Raw genomic sequence first — 19,162 nt, forward strand, 5'->3', positions numbered from 1 at the left:
GGTTCAGGTCAGGGGAATTGGCAGGCCAATCGAGGACAGTAATGCCATGGTCAGTACACCAGTTACTGGTGGTTTTGGCACTGTGGGTAGGTGCCAGATCATGCTGGAAAATGAAATCCTCATCTCCATAGAGCTTTTCAGCAGACGGAAGCATGAAGTGCTCTAAAATCTCTTGGTACACAGCTGCATTTACTCTGGACTTGATGAAACACAGTGGACCAACACCAGCAGCTGACATGGCTCCCCAAACCATCACTGACTGTGGGAACTTCACACTGGATTTCAAGCAACTTGGATTTTGCTCCTCTCCAGCCTTTCTCCAGACTCTGGCGCCTTGACTTCCAAATGAAATACAACACTTGCTTTCGTCTGAAAAGAGGACTTTGGACCACTCTGCAACTGTCCAGTGCTTCTTTTCCATAGCCCAAGTCAGACGCTCCGTTGTCTTGAGTTCAGAAGTGGCTTGACCATGGGAATACGGCTATTGTAGCCCATTTCCCGGACACGTCTGTGAACAGTGGCTTTGGATACCTGGACTCCAGCTTCAGTCCACTGTCTTTGAAGCTCCCCCAAATTCTGGAAGCGACCCTTCTTCACAATGCTGTTAAGGCTGCGGTCATCTCTCTTGGTTGTGCAGCGTTTCCTGCCACATTTCCCCCTTCCAACAGACTTTTTGTGGATGTGCTTTGAAACTGCACTCTGTGAACAGCTTGCTCTTTGAGAAATTTCTTTTTGTGTCTTACCCTCCTGATGGAGGGTGTCAATGATGGTCCTCTGGACAGCAGTCAGATCAGCAGTCTTCCCCATACTTGACGTGATTTAGTTTACTGAACCAAGCTGAGTGTTTTTCAAGGCTCAGGAAACCCTTGCAGGTGTTTCGAGTTAATTAGACGATTCAAGTGATTAGTTGAATACCCTACTAGTATACTTTTTCATGATATTCTAATATTTAGAGATAGATATTTGAGTTTTCTTAAGCTGTAAGCCATAATCAGCAATATTAAAAGAATAAAAGGCTTGCAATATTTCAGGTGATTTGTAATGAATCCAGAATGCATGACATTTTTGTTTTTTTAATTGCATTACAGAAAATAAAGAACTTTATCACAATATTCTAATTTTCTGAGACAGTCCTGTAGAGGTTTTTCCTTTCCACAATACCAATTCAGGCCTGTAGAGGGCAGCAAACTCCCCTATGATCGAACACCCTTTAAACAAATAAAATAAAAACATTTCTAAATTGTAAATCTGAAAAAAAAGGCAACATTATTTGTTAAATGACACGACATCAAGCAGAGACGGGTTGTTTTTTCTAAATTGTACTTTATTTTCTTTTAAAGACATATGTTTTAAAACAGCGATTGTAGAGAATAAATAAAGAAACATTATGTTTGTTTTTTGTTTTTTTTTACTTCCATAGTTACATTTATGTAATTAAAAACTCTATAAGTGTGTTCATTGTCTTGTAGACCACAGGAATCCTCTTTTTTTTCCTCCCTCTTAAATTAAAAAAGAAATTTTCACATCTCCCCCCCCCCCCCCCGCCCCCCTTTCATCAAATTGATTACCAAATAAATTAAACGTAAAAAATCAAGATAGAAAAATTCTCAGCCCTTCCTTCCGCTTTGTTAATTTTGAAAAGTTGTGGCAGCAGAGAATCTTAACTCGTGACAATTTTAAGTCCTTTTACCTCCATTTTGAAAACCAAGGTATGTACACTGAGAGGACATCCATTTATCTTCCAGCATCGTTACCCCATGATTTTTTTTAAAATTTACGTATAAATAATAAAACTAACTCTACATAACAATATTACCAATGGTAATCATACAGAATAGTATTTTCTTTAGCCTCTGACTGTAGACTGGCCTTCTGTTGACGCCATAGACCACAAATCACACTATACAGTAGAACCCTGTTCAGTAGAATAACATCAGTGATATGCTTTTTCTTAACATGTAGATCTTGTTGCCGACAATAGAGTATGTACATAATATAAATGAATCCAGCTGTGGAATGATACAGTAGGAACATCTGGAGCACTTCTGATAGTGTGGATTCTGGAGATCGTTGCTGATATTACTGCTGTATTTTTGTAAGCGCATACGTGTGATACTGCTGTTTGTGTTGCTCCTGTGCTATACGGTTGGTCAAACAACCAAAAAAGGCTGGGACATCCCAAGTGGTTTTTCTTGATTGAACTCTTAGGTTTTCCTGGAGGTGGAGAAGAGATGAAAGAGAGAAAAAGAAGAGCACAAAGTATTTAAAATCAAATCACAGAGCGGAAACAAAAACATTTAAGACTTTGGCAGTGGAGTGGTGTCTGGAATACACACTGCTTGCACTGGGGCCTCCGAGAGAGTCTCAGTAATCAAATAGTGTCCATGCAACTCAAATGGTGACAGTCATACTGCTGCAGTGTTATGCACGTTCTTAGAAAAATACTTGGTCATGTCTTTTGGCAGGCAAATTAATTCAGAACATGCACAATAGGAATTCTGGTAGGAGATAAATTCTCCAAATTTCGGGGGGAAATATTTTCTAATAATATTCAGAACCTTGCCATTGACCAAACTTGAGTTCCTGAGGGAAGTTCAGTATTTCAAATCATCCCCCCCCGTTTCTCTGTGATGCAGCTTGCAGCAAACTGGGCATCTGCAGGTACCAGAAACAGCTAATTAACCATTATTTTGAATTCCAGATTATCAATTAAAAACCCCTTAACAAGCAGTGCAGTCATTATTTTGTTCAAACCCACTTGATATTCTACATATTGACATTTGTAAGGGTTTCAAATAGGTCTCTGAAAATTTGGGGGCGAACGACGGAATAAAATGATGCACAAAGCACATGAAGTGTAAAGATGAATCCTTAAGTACAAGGAGTGTGGGTTTGAATATTTCACTCAGTGCAAACAATATTTAGCTTAAACGATGCAGAAATAAGTTTGGGTGGGGGGGGGCGCTGTATGTTAAGGGGTGTTTAAATTGAAATACAATATACAACTTTGTCCTATAACTGTTCATTTAATGTATTTAAGAGAAGCCTTTAGTTTTCAGCCTAAACCTGATTTAAAACAGCAAGAAACATCCTTGAATTTTGATATATATATCAAAGAAAGATTGAATCTCATTGGATAGTGAATTTCAAACAAATTCTTTATAATTATAATTGATTCTTGTTAGAAATAACCTGCAGATACCCTGGACAAAGACACCTTGAATTAATGTTTGCTTTTGATATGAAGTGGATATTTGAGTGAGGATATTGAAATATTATGCTTATAAATGCTGATTCTTTCTTATGTTTTTTTTGTTGATCCAGAATTCCTACAGAGGAATGCAGTTCCTCAGCCAGCAGCACGTGTCACAGGAACCAAACAGCTTTACCCAAAACCTTCTAGAGTAAGGTTAGTGTCTCAGTTGGTACAACACACACACAAACACACACACTTACACACAAATATTTTTTCACATCTACTCAAAACAGAACACTCCCGCAAATATGAACGCACAACGAACGTCTCCTTTGCCTGACGCACACACACACACACACACACAACTCAAACACAAATACTATGCTGTCGACCATATACAAGGGCACATTTTCAGTCGCACAAAAACCAAACAAAGTTCAGGCACAAAGTCACGTGGATTTGAGTTACAACCAAACAAAAACCCTGCACCACCGAAAACTACCACACCAACCAACTAAACAGAGGGGATGTGTAAGAATGATAATCATGACAGACAACAAAAAGGAAAGTAATCAAAAGCAAAAAAGTCTAAAAGGAATAAATTCAATCCATATTTGATGGTTTAGCTGTTTTTTTTTCCTAAAAGCCTCAATGCTAAGAGCTACATTAGCCTCTGCTGTCATGATAATCAGTTACTTACAGATGCGGAGGTCAAGTGACAGTTATTGATCAGTGTTTGCAAGGATTTAAAAAAACCAGGACAAAATAATAAGAGGAAACTCACAACGCACCAAACACAGTTCATGGTCGCCACAGTAACCCGCCATGCAGTTGAGCATGGTGAATCAAGGCAACGGCCCAAAATAAAAATTTTGCTAATGGCAACCATCACAGGCAATATATCGCCACAGCAACCAACACAGGCCAATTAACTTACAAACGCAGTGAGAAGGACGGGGGGGAGGTTTTAGCGGTATATCTCCACGATATATGTACGGACGGGTCTTGAGACTGGTGTGATGTTTGTTTTCAGGAAAAATGGCATATGGCACAGCACAAAAACAATAAATGAAAAGTAAAAAACAAAAAATTAATGACGAACAGCAGTTGGCATTCAACCCTGCGACAGAACACTGGTTAGACAAAAAACATTTGAGCCGAAGTTAAATTTCTCTGTGTAAAACTGTCCCTGTGCACGGAGCAATAACAAGGAGGAGCCACGCTTACACAACACATCTCAGTTAATGTCCATCAACTGCAGAGTAATTGACTTCCTCGGTTCCACATGAAAGATAACCGTCTAAGTACTGAGCCCCGGATTACATCCACCCTGTCTCCTCAACTTCCAGACACGTTTCTAGCTTGTCTATCAACCCCTTTCCCCCCGAGCCACTTCCCAGTCAACATGCAGGGACGCACCTCGCTCAGTAAGGTCTGTTGGCATCCTTGGGCCTTTTCAGCTGCACCTTCAGTCTCTTCATGCCGATCTGGAAGCCATTCATGGCCTGGATGGCAGTCTGGGCACTGGACGGGTTGTCAAAACTCACAAAACCTTGGGGAGGAAAAGAGGAGAATGGAAAGAAGTGAACACAAACGTTCATACTGCAGCAACAGCAGCAGCACTTGGGAAAGTGTGGAAGCAGAAAAAGGTAAAAATGATATGTGAAATGTGTCCCCTGTCACATAAAAGAGACACATGCTAAAGGTAAAAATAAACCAGCACTGACGTTGCCGTTCCTATTAGCATCGCTGTGACTCACCGAAGCATTTGCTCTGGTTGGTGGCTCGGTCAACAAACACCTTTGCAGAGATGACGTTGCCAAAGGGCAGGAACATCTGCAGTATCTCGGAGTCGGTGAACTCCTGAGGCAGGTGGTAGATGAAGATGTTACAGCCCTCGGGTCCTGTACCAAGAGACGGGAGAGAGAGACAAGGACGCGGACATGACGCGACAAGACAGGACGGGTTCAGAGAGGAGTTAGAAACTGCAGCGTTCAGGAAATGATTGGAATGTTAGGTTGATTCAAAATACAATGAGCAGAATAGAGAAGGGGAATAAATCATATATTAAAAGCCATTGCCAAATAATCTTAACACCTCTGTATCTGCATTTAATAAACGTATGTTTGAGGAAACAGTGACTTAAGGAGATAATGTTAACAGTAAAACAGGGTTTGATTTCGGGAAGGGTTTTTCCCTCCAGTTCTAGACAGTCACTGATTTCAGGTCAGTGTTATGTAGACTGAGTATCAGGAATCAGACTGTTGTACTGACCAGTACAGTGAGGATTAAATATGGATTAATTTGTGTTGCCTTTGAGTTGCATCACAGTTGTTTGATAAGCTGAAGCATGAAGTTAATATTATTTTGATAAGAGCTTCCTTAATTAGTGATTTCATCAATTGAGCAATTAGTTTTTTTTCGAGCAAAAACTCAGTAGATTTTAGTTTTTTCATTTTTCAGTTTGAACAAATTGTCAAATATATGCTGGACAGACCGGCCCTAACTTTTTTATTTTAACGTGGCATACATTATATAATTTAATAAAGTTGTACAATTCTCTACAGGTTATTGACTGAAAATCATCAGAGGGGGAGCAGGGTTTGAAAACTGGGATGTGAAGTGAGTGCAGCTTGTGGTAAAAGGGTCAAAACCACTGGAATTTGCCTCTAAAGATACGATTATCTGTAAGTTTACCTTCCCGTTGCTGCAGCTGCTGTGGCTGCTGCGGCTGCTGGGCCACCAGTTGGGGCTGGTGGGGGAAGGGCTGTCCTACCAGGCTGTAGGCAGCAGGGTAGGTGGCTGTCGGAGAGGAGGAGCAGGTGAGCGGAGCAAACAGAACTCTGCAAACTAATCATTTTTCAGCTTAAAACCACATCTTACTGAGCTAAACTCCCACCCACAGATCTGCTGGGTTTTGCATCTAGTTTGCTATGTATGACTCATTCTATAGAGATAAGGGGTTATTTACATTTCGTAATATATGTGCATGTTTGGCTTTGGATGTAGATTTCCACTCAAGCATGCAGTGTTGCGTAGTCGGGGAGTGCAAAGGTAGCTGTAATCCATTATGTTGCATAAATCTGTTTTTGCATTCCGGTTACACAAAAGTCGTTTCCAGGGAACAAATCTGAGGCCGAGCAGTTAAACTCCACTTGGAATGAAACAAAAGGAAAATATTTGGGAGATGATTTGTTTGTTTGCATCAGTCGCGGCAGCAGGACGCATACATAGCAATGCATTTCTATAAATAAGTGTCACTTTTCATTCCATCTTATAGGTTTTACACTGAACACATCTAACACAGTCAGTACTGAGCCTCACCTGTGTAGTGCTGCATGCCTGTGTACGCCTGCTGTAGAGGGTCCAGGACAGGACTCTGAGCTGTGACACAATAAATAAAGATCGTCAGCAACTGCTGTTTATCACACACAAGCACACAGACACACAAAAATAATCCTAGATGCTATCTGGAGCACATCAACACGCTCAAAATAACATTCAGAGCTTTAGTTTCATTTAATTTCCTCTTAATAAGAACCTCACTGTCACACGTCAATGTAGGAAAGCCTGTGAATCTATGGAAGAGGCCACTCGATTATTCTTTACTTCTGTGATGCGAGGGATGTACCTTGATAAGCGTGAACCCCATTGGTGTAAAGGGCCTCGGTTGCTGATTGGCCGTTGGGAGCTGGCAAGGAGGCGTAGCTGTTCAATGCGATTGGCGGAGGCAGAGCGGGCACGGGTGTGCCTGCCATGGAGGGGGGAGTGCTGGTACCTGCAAATATGTTTGCCCACACTTCAACACTTACTTACAATAAATTCCAAGACAGGACACATTGAAATTCAAACTTGCGCTGAAATCATGAACTGAAATGAAAGACATTAGTTTATTCAGATGTCACCCTTTTTAAATTAGAGATCAACATTATTCATTGGGAATTGAACAGTGTGTCATTCTGTGGTGAATTCATTTTTGTCCTGCACCTTTATGTTCTGCCTGGATGTGCACACTCTACTGACATATTAGTTTATTAGAGATATATGAGTCCTATAAGTCCATTTAAGATCCTTAAATTAAAATGTAAGAGATCCTTATCAAAATAAATGAAAAGAACAATTAATATAAGTCATAATATTTGCTTTAAACCCTGCCTGCAGTGGAAAAGAAAATAAACTCTTAGACTACATAGGGGTTCATGTTTCCCCAACTCAACTACCATCTTACTGTTTTCTATAACATAAAAATAAAACTCAACCAACATCATGACAGAAAGATTTTCTTTTCAAAACAATATAATTTATGTTTGTTATTTCGTCCTCTTGGCTCCACCTCCCCCCCTTGTGTAACTGTCCTCATATTTCAGGCGCAAATCTAATCAAGGCCGGCCGGAGCCAGACATCCCTGCCTCTCATTACCTGAGGAGGGGGTGATGGATGCGATCGGCGTGGCAATGAGGCTGCTGGGGTTGAGGGCGGCGAGCTGCTGCATCTGAACCGCCGCCACCGTGGCCACAGGAGAGAGGTAGGCCGACTGCGCCACCAGGGCCTGCTGCTGCATCAGCTGGAGGAGAGGGAGGAGGTGGTTCTGTGAGTGTTTGAGTCTAAAAACCAAGTTAATGCTTCAAATACATTGTCAGAGGAAGCAACACCAGATATCCAGCTCAAATAACGGTCTGCGGCCGTAAAAGCCCAACATGCTTCATAACGGTGCGACGGCTCCAGACTGAACCTCGATCAGGACTCACAATGTATCTGAAGGCCACATTTCTTTACACATCATACCACAGAACAGCTTTCTCTGGTGACCTTCTCTGCTTGTGACAAAACCATTGCAGACGCTTAACAGGATTTTATAATCAGCCATTGAGGCCGAATCAAGGTAATAATCCGTCTTCAAATCATGTAGCGTGTTCCTGCTCTAAACTGTGAGGGTAAAAATACCCGACTGCCTTTCTGCTGCAGGGCGGTTTGCAAAAGGACCTGGAATATCTACCTACTGTTCAATATTCATGGGTCTGTCTGTGTTTTGTGTGACGGGCAGCAAGTCTGTGGACTCATGAACTGCAGAGTAAAGACGCTGTCAGGCCTCTGTAAGCATCACAAATTGAAGAAATGTTCATGAGCCAGATCTAAAACCATTTGCACTAAACGCTCAATTAGCAAAGCAGAGAGCGGTAAGGCCGTCTTGACGTTGTGACGTTAAAACTCCTCTTTGTTACATCACAGGGAACATGGCACGTTGAGCGAGGTTTGCTTCCCCCCCAAAAAATGGGTTTTGTATATCTTTCCTTTGAGGACATTTTCAGTCGTGTAATTTCAGCTTTATGTCACAGCAGCTTTTACTTACGTCTACATAAAGAAAACAATCGCCAGCCTTCTGTTACCGAATCATGCATTCTCTCCTTCTGATTATTTAAATAAGGGTTGATACTGAGTTGGAGACGAGGATAAGAACAAGTTGAGCAGAAAAGGGTTTCTTTGCTCTGCGTTTTCCATCCCAGTGAAAGGTAAAGTGTGTGTCTGTGTGTCTCACCGCCTGTGTGTAGGCGTTGTATGCCCCGAGGTGCAGGGTCATGGGACTGATGACGCCCAGCTGAGAGGCCACCTGCTGCATCCGCCTGAGCCCTCGCTCCTTCTCCGAGTCGGCGAACTTAACCACCAGGCTGGACGAGGCGCCCTGTGGAGGTAACGTGGATATCGTAACTCCTTTGGTCTCGTGCTAAACGTCAAGAAAGAAACATCAACGCTCAGTCAAGGTGAAACAAAGGAATCATGTACGGCATGTTGTGGTGGGTTAGTGGACAACGTCTCTGGTTCGAGTCCGACCAGGGACCTCTGAGTTCTGCATCACTTCAACAATGGTTCTAATGTTAAAATCTAAATGCAATCTGCAGTTTATAGGACATTTTAGCGATTATACAACAGTGAAGCTAAAATTAGAGAAAAAAAGAAATTCTGAGATAAATGTGAATTTTCCACATAAAATCAGGTGCTCTTTTGAATTTAGAGCAAATTTGCACAAAGAGCACAGAACAAATCACCTCCGGCTGAAGAGGAGAAAAAAAACTACCCAGATGAGAACATTTTACAAAGACTGTCCTCGATTCAGTGTGTGGAGGGGGGGGGGGGGACAAAAACCAGAAGTGGTGACTGAGGGCTGAGTCACTGTGTTCAGCGTCTAAACGCCTGGATGTGGAGCATGTGAGTGTGTAAGCAGCCGTGTAGCTCCTGTGCATGTGTGTGTGTGTGTGTGTGGCGGGGGGGGGGGACTTACAGGTAAAGTACGACTCCCATGCAGAGCGTTGATGGCGGCCTGGGCCTCTGCGTTGTTCTGGAACTTTACAAATGCGCACCCTAGGAGAAAAATGACACACCATTAAACGCGGCCTCACACAGACACACACACACACACTCTCTCACGCAGAGCCCGGTATGAAGAAACGACTTTGCTTTAAAAATACATTAGGAGCCGTCTTACATCTAGTGCTTCATCAGTTATTAAGGCATCATTACACATGGTCCACAAAACATTCATTGCTTCATCAATCACAGGCCGTAAACCTCCAAACGCATCATTAGCCATGACCCATAAAACCTATTGCACCATTAGTCACGGCTCATGCACCGAACGCAGAGAGATCTAGCGTCTGCGTTTGAACTGTCGCCGGACGATGATCTACACGACGGATGTTATGAGCATTGTTGTTTCGTGACGACTGTAATTTACGTTCAAGTGACGGCAACGTGTCTCGGGTTCGACTCTCAGGGCCGGAGGATGAGAAGACAAATATTTAAATGAAGGCCGTGTCATGTTGTCAGTCGTGACCTGGGGCCGATCATTGGAATCAGGAGAGAGAAAAGCTCAAGGACACATGAGAAGCAGGTGTTTGGGAAATTGTAGAGAAAGGGAAAACTTCCAAATCCTCTTAGCGCTGCATCTTTTTAAAAAGAGGGACAATCATGAATTTATTGTTGAATTTAAAAGAGGATTTTTTTGGAATAATATGAATCAATTTGTTTTAATTATAGTTCGTTTTCTGGTTGAGTTTTAAACAAGATTACACAAAAACAACTGAGCTGATTTCCATGACTTGGTGGAGGGATGCGATATGGATCAGTGAAAAATTCTTAAATACTTTGTGCCAATCCGGAAATAGGGGCCGATCCAAGAATGTTTTTGCTACTTTTGATAATAATTTCCTTTTTGTTGTGGATATTGAGGAAAAAAATTGCATATGTAGGAGGTGGGTATATGGTATGAATCTGAATAAAAATCTAGATCTAAGTCATTTAAATGTGATTTCATAAGGGAACTGCTGAGTGCTATTGTTGCTTCCACTTAAAATGTCATTTTATAAAAGGGATGAAACAGGGTTCAGAATTTTGCAGGAAGTTGTGTGTATAAAAGCCCAAAGGTCAAGGAGCTACACGCCTATACATCAGGCCAACATGGGAATAATACAAAATGTAGTCTTGTTTTGAATCTGCTTTGGAACGGGTAAAGATTTGGAACAGGTGACCAGCATCTCTGTTACCATATTGTAAAAACAGGTCGTTTTATTCAAAGAAATAAGTGGAGGACAGTAGATTGAGTCTGTAATGCAGCAGAGACAAAGCAGTCCATGAGGTTGACATGATTTGGGGCTGTGGTTTCATTTCTCATTGTTTTTATTCCGTGCCATTTCATGCTCTGTGTCATATGCTGCTGATACAGTAGCCTGTTCTATCCTGTATCTTGAGTCCATGACGTTACCTTTGCTGGTGCCGTCGGGCCCGCGGAGCACCGTGCACTCCTCTATGCTGCCGAACGGCTCGAACATCTTCCTCACGTCGGTGTCCGTCTGCTGCTTTCCCAGCATGCCCACAAACAGCTTCCTGTCTTCTAAGGAAAAGGAGATTTCCAGGATGGGAGGGGAGGAAAGTGTGAGTGAGAATAGAAAACCGAGGGAGAAAATGGGAGTGGGTGTTTTTTTTATCAGGGAGGCGATGCAGGCAATGAGAAAGGAATGGGGGAGGGGGGACGACAAAAGGGGAGAAGTGCCATGTCACCACTACATGCATGCAGGAGTATTAAGGAAGCAACAGTGTGATGGGCAGTGACAAAGCAGGGTGGAGGCCGGGGCCTGCCGTACTCCGGAACGACCACCAGAGTGCAGTAAACGTGAAAAATCTCCACAAAACAAACAGCATCTGGCGGTGACTCGAATGTTTGTCACCCTGTGTGTAGTCAGAGAAGCTGCTCCGTCTGTGCCCGTCTGTGAGGGATCAGACCAGCACTTCTGCATGTTTGAGCCCATCCACTACAAATATATGTGTGTGCTTGTTAGAATTCTGCAAAACACCAGCGGACGGGGAAGAAGAAACACCCGCTGGAAAATCATCTGCTGCAGACCTGAGGTCGAGAGTGATTCACCGCCATTGTTGTTTGGTTATACTTATGCAAATGTTACACAAGATAGAGGTCGAACATGTGGTCTTATTAAAAAAGGTGTGTAGATGGGGGGGTGGGGCGGGGGGTGGATATCAGTGTTGACTATGGAGTCGAATCTCTTGTGGGTTCTATCATCAGTCAGTCCTTCACGATACCAGGAGGCTGAAAATGAAGCTGCTAATGGAAATACAGCCTTCATCCATTTTATTTACACCTAGGTTTTTCCCTATTGTGTCGTATAAAAATGTCCTCACACCCTGTCATCAATCTTTTACCTCTACGGACAGAAACCCTGCATGTGTGGTGAAGCAGCTACTGTACCTCCACCACGTTTCAAATAGGTCCCTTATGCCTTCTACATCAAAATGATCGCATTCAATGTTAAATGGCCGACAACAATGCAACGCACGTATGAACTGTAGCAAATGGGAGAACAGACCACACAACAGAAGCAGCCGAAATGTGTAATAACTGTGTTTTAGGGAAATGTTGGAAGCAGCGTGAATCTAATCCTGACTGATTGGGCGACTGATTGATTACATGTTGGAACAGCTGAACTAATCCAGCTCTGAAGAACCCTCGTGGCTGTCCAAGGGTGCGGCTTTGAGGGTGTTGAGATTTGGGAGATGTGCCATTCACAACACACTCCTTATCAACAGGTCACTGAATCCCAGGCTGACTCTTGAAATCCCTTTGTCTTATTGAAGCAGTGACCTGATGGGTTTGGCTCTCGTGTCGTCCTCAGTGTCATTTTTTAAGATATTGTTAAAATAAATCAGGTTTTCTTTCCACTTGCCGCATAAAGAAAGTGTTTCAATGTCGATCGTGTGCATTATGAAGGTGCTGTTATTTGAACAGGTGCTGTGTGTGTGTGTGTGTGTTAGTGTATGCGTGGGTGGGGGGCAGGTGTCTCTTACCCCCTCTGCTCTCGCTGTCCGCCGGCTTCACTTGGATCGGACGGTTCATCTGGAAAGACAGAGGCCACACAGCGCAGGGAGTTTAAATATAGGACGGGGGCAGTGACCATGAACAAGAGGTAGAATAGGAGAATTTATACCACTGGGAAAAAAAAAACGGTCAAACTGGAAATAACTGGCAGGTGCTGGTGCTCGTAACACGATTTGGTCGCTGTTGTCTCGTAAGCTGCAGGAGCAGACGTGCAGATGTCATGTAACACGGGCTATAATGGGTATAACGTGACGTCACGGTGACACATGTATGTAAGTCTGTGCTCTGTCAGTCGGCCTCCATGTTTCCTCCAGTAATTTTCTCTTCCCCTTTTTTTTTTCTCCTGCCAACTCTGCTTCACTAGACCACGACTGACACTGATATGTGCGATATTACATTCACAGTCTCTCTCTCGCTCTCTCTTTTTCTCTCCACCTCTTCTCTCCGAGTCTCTCAGAATCGACTCTAATGCCGATTGCCATCCCCCCCCCCACCCATCACACCAAACCAGGAAAAGCACACACCCACGCGGGATTGGGGAAGTGATAAGATTAAGAACACTCGCCGGCTAATCTGGATTACAGAAGCATGCATCGTCAGAGTAGATTCTGAGCCTGACAGGAAGGCAGAAACAGACTGGGGGGAGGGGGGGGGGGGTATTCAGGGTTAGAAGGAAAGGCATCATATCTAGAAAAAAAAATTGAATAAAAGAATGACAAAGAAAAAGTAGAGCGCACACAACAGAGGAGGATTAAGTGACCTTTTCATAATTCATCAAAAGACAAGTTGCTGAAATCCCATTTCTTCCCTCACAATTGTCCTCCCATTTACTGAGCACAGCCTCCTATATGAACAAGTGCACACATCAGTTCCCCGGCGCCTCGTCTTTGAAATGTAAAGAGCAAGGGAACGGTGAAAAGAAAGGTATTGAGTGGAATAAAGAGGAGAGAGAATAGGGCCAAGACGAGTAAGAAGGGTGGGATTGAGAGGCATGGAGGGGGGAAGGAGAGGAGCATATGGAGGAGGAGAGGATGGAGGTGGGGGGGGTGCGATGTGTGTGAGGGAGGGGATGGGTGAGGTGAGGAGTGGAGGTGCGAGCGGCAGAGTGACACTCTGTTAACTGTGGCTTAATGAAGGTCTTAATTATGGAGCTGGTGACATTTCGGCCAGTCACTGTTCCCGTGTCACTGATTGATCGGCTGCGATCGGTCACCAGGAGACACTATTGATCCTCTGCTGCGGCCGGACGGCATGAACAAACACGGTTCCACGTCCACGCCGCCGCCACTGAAGTGAAGCGGCTGCTGAAACACCTGCTGCAGAGGGCCCCCCTCGCCCCCTCGCCCCCTCACCCCCTCACTGAGGGCGTCCAATTGATTGCACCAATTAGGCGGGTGATAGAGGGAGATGGAGGGCCAAAGTCTCAACACCATCTTCCAATCACTCAGGCAAATGGAGGCCTGCTCCTGCAATCACTGAATAGTAATTTCATCTTAAATCACAGTTTCAGTTTTGTTCCTTATACATATAATCACAGGGCAGAGATCCTTCTGACTCGGCCCTCATGACGCTTTGCATGAAACCTCTCGACGGATAACACCTCTGTCGTTTTAAACGGCTCCATCCATTTGCCTTTTGTCTTGTTTGCCACTATTCCAATCACTTCCATGTTGTTTTGCACTCGTTCACCCACAGTACAGAAGACATCAGTGAAGCGGTCGGTGCAGAGCTCACTGTTATTTACCTCTGTGCAATATTATATATTTACTCTTTTCTTAGCTGATTTCATTTTGATTTGTTTTATGTTTTTGTCTCAGGGTGTTAAATATTAAACAGCATGTAACTTAATTCTCATTTTTCATTTTAACATTCTTTTTATTTAAATGTTGATTTTCAAAGAAGTGGATCTCTCCATTATTTAGTATATGTTTTAAGCTGGTTTTCACAAAAGGAAATATTAATAATAGGCCTGTTCTTATTGTTTGATCATTTTCAGACTGTTTCTCTTAATGTCACATTACTTTTAATCATTATGCCCTTTCAGCTTTTTTCATTTACTTAATAAAACGATACATTCAACATTGCATAAAAAAAAAATTAAGGATTCAGATTTTACATGGAGGCAAAGGAAGCAGCTTTAAACAACAACAACTAAATAATAGATGATATAAAACAGAAAAGGATACATCATATTTTATTCTATTTCTGATAGGATGTGGCAGTTTATTTTTTATTGCACCAAAAGGGATGTGACATATACCTGAATCTAAATAAATATGAGCCGGTCCAGTCAAAGTTAGTACACGCCCAGTTGCTGAAATGTCCTCAGAGCCAAACACCAGGAACAAGGCCTCGGTATCGAGACCTCAGTGGTTTCTACAGTTCTGTGAACATGTGACATGAACATGAGAAATCTATAACAAAACCCGACTCCGATTAGATCAGTGCAAAGATAGAAATACAATCTACAGTGAAATGATCTAAGAGTTGATTTAAGGATTCACAGATGAGATGAGTTTAGTGTGACCACACGTTTGACTGACGCCTGTAAAAAAAAAAGAAAAAAATTCCTAGGGCCCATATTTCAGTGCAGGAAGACAAACAGTGAAGGCCGCTGATAAGGAGAAGCGGCAGATGGCTCAGGAGATTGGAATTAGAATATACAAGAGGGGAAAACAGCGAGAAGTGGAGGCACCGCCGGCCGAGCCACTCCAGACCAGCCCGGCAACAGGGCCGCCGCCACATCAGGTAAACAAGGTTGCCCTGAACGACGTGCAGAGGAGAGAGACAGGGTGAAAAACAAATGAGGAGGACAAAGGGTGCTTCTAGGTCGAGAGATAGAAGGATTAGATGGGCGAGGGAGGAGGGGGGGGAAGGAAAAATGAAAGATTCTGAACACAGACACACACACACGGAAGCACGCACACCAAAAAAAAAAAAGAGAAAGAGAAAGAGGGATGATGGAGGGAGCGTTCGTGCCTGTTGAATGTTGGCGCTGCCTCGAGAGCAGATGCAGGAGCAGGGAGGAAAAATATCTCCCTCTAAGCCTGAACCACTAACAAACACTTTACAGTAATTTGCTCTCTCTCCCCTCCTCCTCCTCCTCCTCCTCCTCCTGTTGCTCCCCTCCTCCCATCCCCTTCTCTCTCTCTTAGGCTTGTTTACAAAAACAGTCCCATACTGTGCACAGACAACACACAGGCACAACCTGCCCGATGAACAGCTCCGTTCTATCTGCGTGCTTCTGCTGTTTGATTTTTCCGCTCCCTCCGCGCTCCGTCTCCAAAACACACAGTTATTATATAAAGTCACATTAAACACACATGCATTATTACTGCCACGCAAACACACACACACACACAGACACACACCCACGCTTTGTCTGCTCCTGTCCGTCACAGCAACATGAGCACACACATCTACACATACTTAATCTTTTCTTTTCGCTCTGTGATGCCACCGGGGATTTTTTTTGCAAAGGGATTATGAGATATTAAATCCATAGATTATCCAATCAAATCACAGCTCGACCCCTTCTCACATAATGCATGACCCCCCCCCCCCCCCCCCATTCCATCAACTACCAAATACGCACACCCCAACGTGAATGCGTTCGTCAGCCACAGCAGCAGGAACGTGTTATAGATGGAGGGGCTCTTTACAGTCGCGGTGAGTGAAGCATATTGATGGTGGGATATTTTTTCTCGCCTTTTTTCCGATTTTGAGCAGATGATAATCTCTACACACTCAACTGGCTCAACGCAAGCCAGTGGGGTTGAGTCTATATAGCAGGAGGCGGCTGCTGCTGCTGCTGACACATTTCTGTCGCCTGTTTTCTGGTAACATTTGCAGATCCGCCCTGAAAAGCAGCCGCTCTGAATGGTAAATATCAGCAGAGACCATCTCCCCTGCTCTTTGAAGAACGTTTACAGCAGGGAGAGTTGGAGGTCTGTGTGTGTCTGTGTGTCTGTGTGTGTGTGTGTGTGTGTGTGTGTGTGTGTGTGTGTGTGTTTTGTGTGTATGTAAGGGAGAATTGGGGGGTAGGGGGGGGGCACAAAGACAATTTACCGTCTTCGCCCTCCCCTCCGCTCCATCACACACAGCGCTGGTCATTGCATCGCGCCGGTCGCCAGGCAACCTGGCATCCCTCGTCCCCGCCGTCTCCAAGCAACGAGACCTGCGACCGTAATCAACCTGCCACCCCCCCCCACCCCCCCCCCCCACCCTCCCCTCCTCCTCATCTCTCCGCCCTGTTCTGTTCCTCTCCAGTCTCTGATGCTCTCGCTCCCTCGCTTCTCCATCACAAATGCACTTACGCTGGGACGCACTTGTGAATTCACCCAGGGGAAAAAGAAGTGGAAGAAGAAGCCCAGGTGGAAATTGGTATATTCACAGGGCAGGGGAAAAAAAAAGAAAGGAGGAAGATAAAAAACAGACTTTGATAAAAAAAAGAGATTAACAGACAGATATGATTGTGAGCTCGGAACAAAGAGTCGGAACAGAGCAGCAGAGGCAGGGACGAAAAGCAGAGATACACAAGTAGGGTCTGTTAATGTTGCCACACGTGGATGCACACACAGATGCGCACACACATGGGTGGGTAGGCACACCAGGTGGAGAGAGAGGAGAGAGAAACCTTCTCCTGAATCCGGCCTGTAGCTAAATCAATCAAACACAAAGACACTGACAGCACCATGCTAAGCACAGCTCAATAATATTTATTCAATGATCTGCCCTTCAATGTCAAATCTGCTTCCCGGTGTTGTCTCCGACTCCCACAGGGTTCAAGAGTCTGTCCGGTGTCGAGCCGAAGACGTTTTGTCAAACAAGAGCCGACGAAAATCCTCCAAAAGAGGAGACACTGAATATCAAAGAGTACATATCTAACAACGCCGGAGTCGACTCTCAATTGTTTCGTCTTCTCCGACTGTTAAATATTCATGTCAAGTGTTGTTTGACTCGAGTCAGTGGAGCAGAGGGAGGAAAGAACTGAATCACGGACAGATATTTGTGTGTATTTGTGTGTGTGTGTGTGTGTGTGTGTGTGTGTGTGTGTGTGTGGATGGGGCTCATGTCCTACTTTTCGTCCTTTTTTTAATTTGCTCATGCTTTACACACTTGGGTTTACATGCTACGCTATGACCAGTCCTACGAGTTCAAAAAGCCTAATGAGTTTTGTAACGGCCCCACACACACACACACACACACACACACACGCACACACACACGCACACACACACACACAAACCCCCCGAAACACACTATTTCTCAGTAACAGATGTCTGCATTTAAGCTGATAAACACACTGCCTCAATGCACCTCCAAACCACCCCCCCCCACCCACCCTTGCTGCCACCCACTGTTCATTATGTCAAACTTTCATTCATTTCTCCCTGCCCTCCCCCCACCCTCGCTTATTGTCCCACCCCTCCTTCATTTATCCAATTCCTCTCTCATTCACACCCATTTACTATGTCTGTAAATCCAATCTGCGTTTATCATTACTGTCGACACAGAGTGACGCTCCAAAAAAAAAATGGGCCCCTCTTTTTATTTGTGGCTTGCCGACACCGCCTGTCCTGCCTCGTCCCTGATACACATCCTTATGCATGCATATGTAAATGAGCCAATGCCAGATACATTGATCGAGAGAGCACATTTGCTCTGAGACACGCTAATTGCTATCATCTTCTTCATCATCATCATCATCCTCCCAGCCCCCGACTTACGTCACGACACACAGGCTACACATGGAGGCCCGGCTTCATCAGCCTATTGTCAGGGAACATAAAACAACGTGTTCACTGTGACCCAGTGGATAAAATCTAAATCTGGCAGCAACCTTACGAAACAAAACAGCACGACTGGGAGGGAGAGGAGAATTCGCTGGTAAATGAGTCTTGTACAACATGTCCACTCGTCCATTATTACACCGTGATGAACTATGTCAATCCAGTCGTCGATCCGGAGCTCGGGACCTTGGGGCTTCAGCCACTTAAGCTCCAGCTTTTTTTCACATAAAGCCAGCAGGATTTTCATAAAGGCTCTGTCTCTTAAGTATGTCTTTTGTGGGATCTTGAATGGGTATAGAACATTGAATCTGAAATGGTGAGCAGTTCTGACCATCTGCTGTGAAGGCTGATGGATGCTCTTCCACTGGGCGTTTAGAAATGATCTATAAATGATCAGCATTGTTGACCTGGCAATAATAATAACCAGGAGATCTGGATTTTTAAGCCTGATATATACGTATTTATCTGTCTCCGCTATGCAGAGATGGAGTAAGTCTACAATTCTAACAGGTAGAACCACGTTCATAAGTCCATATGTATCTGAAGCAGAGTGTTAGCTCAGGGATGAGGGGCACAAATTACAACATTCTGGCACAACAACTTCCCATGTCATATCCTGCGTAAAAAGCCTGGGCTATATTTAGCATATGCATTTATTTCCGTCTATTGATAAAACCCCTCTGTCTGCTCCGTCTGAGTCCTTATGGCTGAGTAAATGTCAGGCTTAGTCAGATGTTCCACTCACAGAGGGATCTTTCCTCTCGTATATAGGCAGCTTAAACACAGAAGGCC

General features: G+C 44.0%; 1 protein-coding gene across 8 annotated transcripts in view; it reads right to left on the reverse strand.

Moving 5' to 3' along the window:
- Positions 1 to 1,302: 1,302 nt before the first annotated feature.
- The window catches only part of celf3a (cugbp, Elav-like family member 3a), a 25,600-nt gene continuing 7,740 nt past the window's right edge, over positions 1,303 to 19,162 (reverse strand). Inside the window, exons 4-15 of one of the 8 annotated variants that reach the window (XR_009924466.1) lie at positions 12,548 to 12,596; positions 10,953 to 11,081; positions 9,474 to 9,553; positions 8,733 to 8,918; positions 7,616 to 7,760; positions 6,828 to 6,995; positions 6,521 to 6,580; positions 5,894 to 5,998; positions 4,957 to 5,100; positions 4,616 to 4,748; positions 4,134 to 4,207; positions 1,303 to 2,214 (exon numbers count right to left, since the gene is read on the reverse strand). Coding sequence is in view for 7 of the 8 variants with exons in the window: in XM_062410097.1 (XP_062266081.1) it covers positions 4,621 to 4,748; positions 4,957 to 5,100; positions 5,894 to 5,998; positions 6,521 to 6,580; positions 6,828 to 6,995; positions 7,616 to 7,760; positions 8,733 to 8,918; positions 9,474 to 9,553; positions 10,953 to 11,081; positions 12,548 to 12,596 (1,194 nt within the window). In the remaining variant the exon portion in view is untranslated. The remainder of the gene's footprint in view (positions 2,215 to 4,133; positions 4,208 to 4,615; positions 4,749 to 4,956; positions 5,101 to 5,893; positions 5,999 to 6,520; positions 6,581 to 6,827; positions 6,996 to 7,615; positions 7,761 to 8,732; positions 8,919 to 9,473; positions 9,554 to 10,952; positions 11,082 to 12,547; positions 12,597 to 19,162) is intronic. The other 7 variants (XM_062410098.1, XM_062410097.1, XM_062410101.1 and 4 more) reach the window with 7 other exon arrangements.

This window comes from Platichthys flesus, chromosome 17, assembly GCF_949316205.1.
Source record: "Platichthys flesus chromosome 17, fPlaFle2.1, whole genome shotgun sequence".
Classification (NCBI taxonomy): domain Eukaryota; kingdom Metazoa; phylum Chordata; class Actinopteri; order Pleuronectiformes; family Pleuronectidae; genus Platichthys; species Platichthys flesus.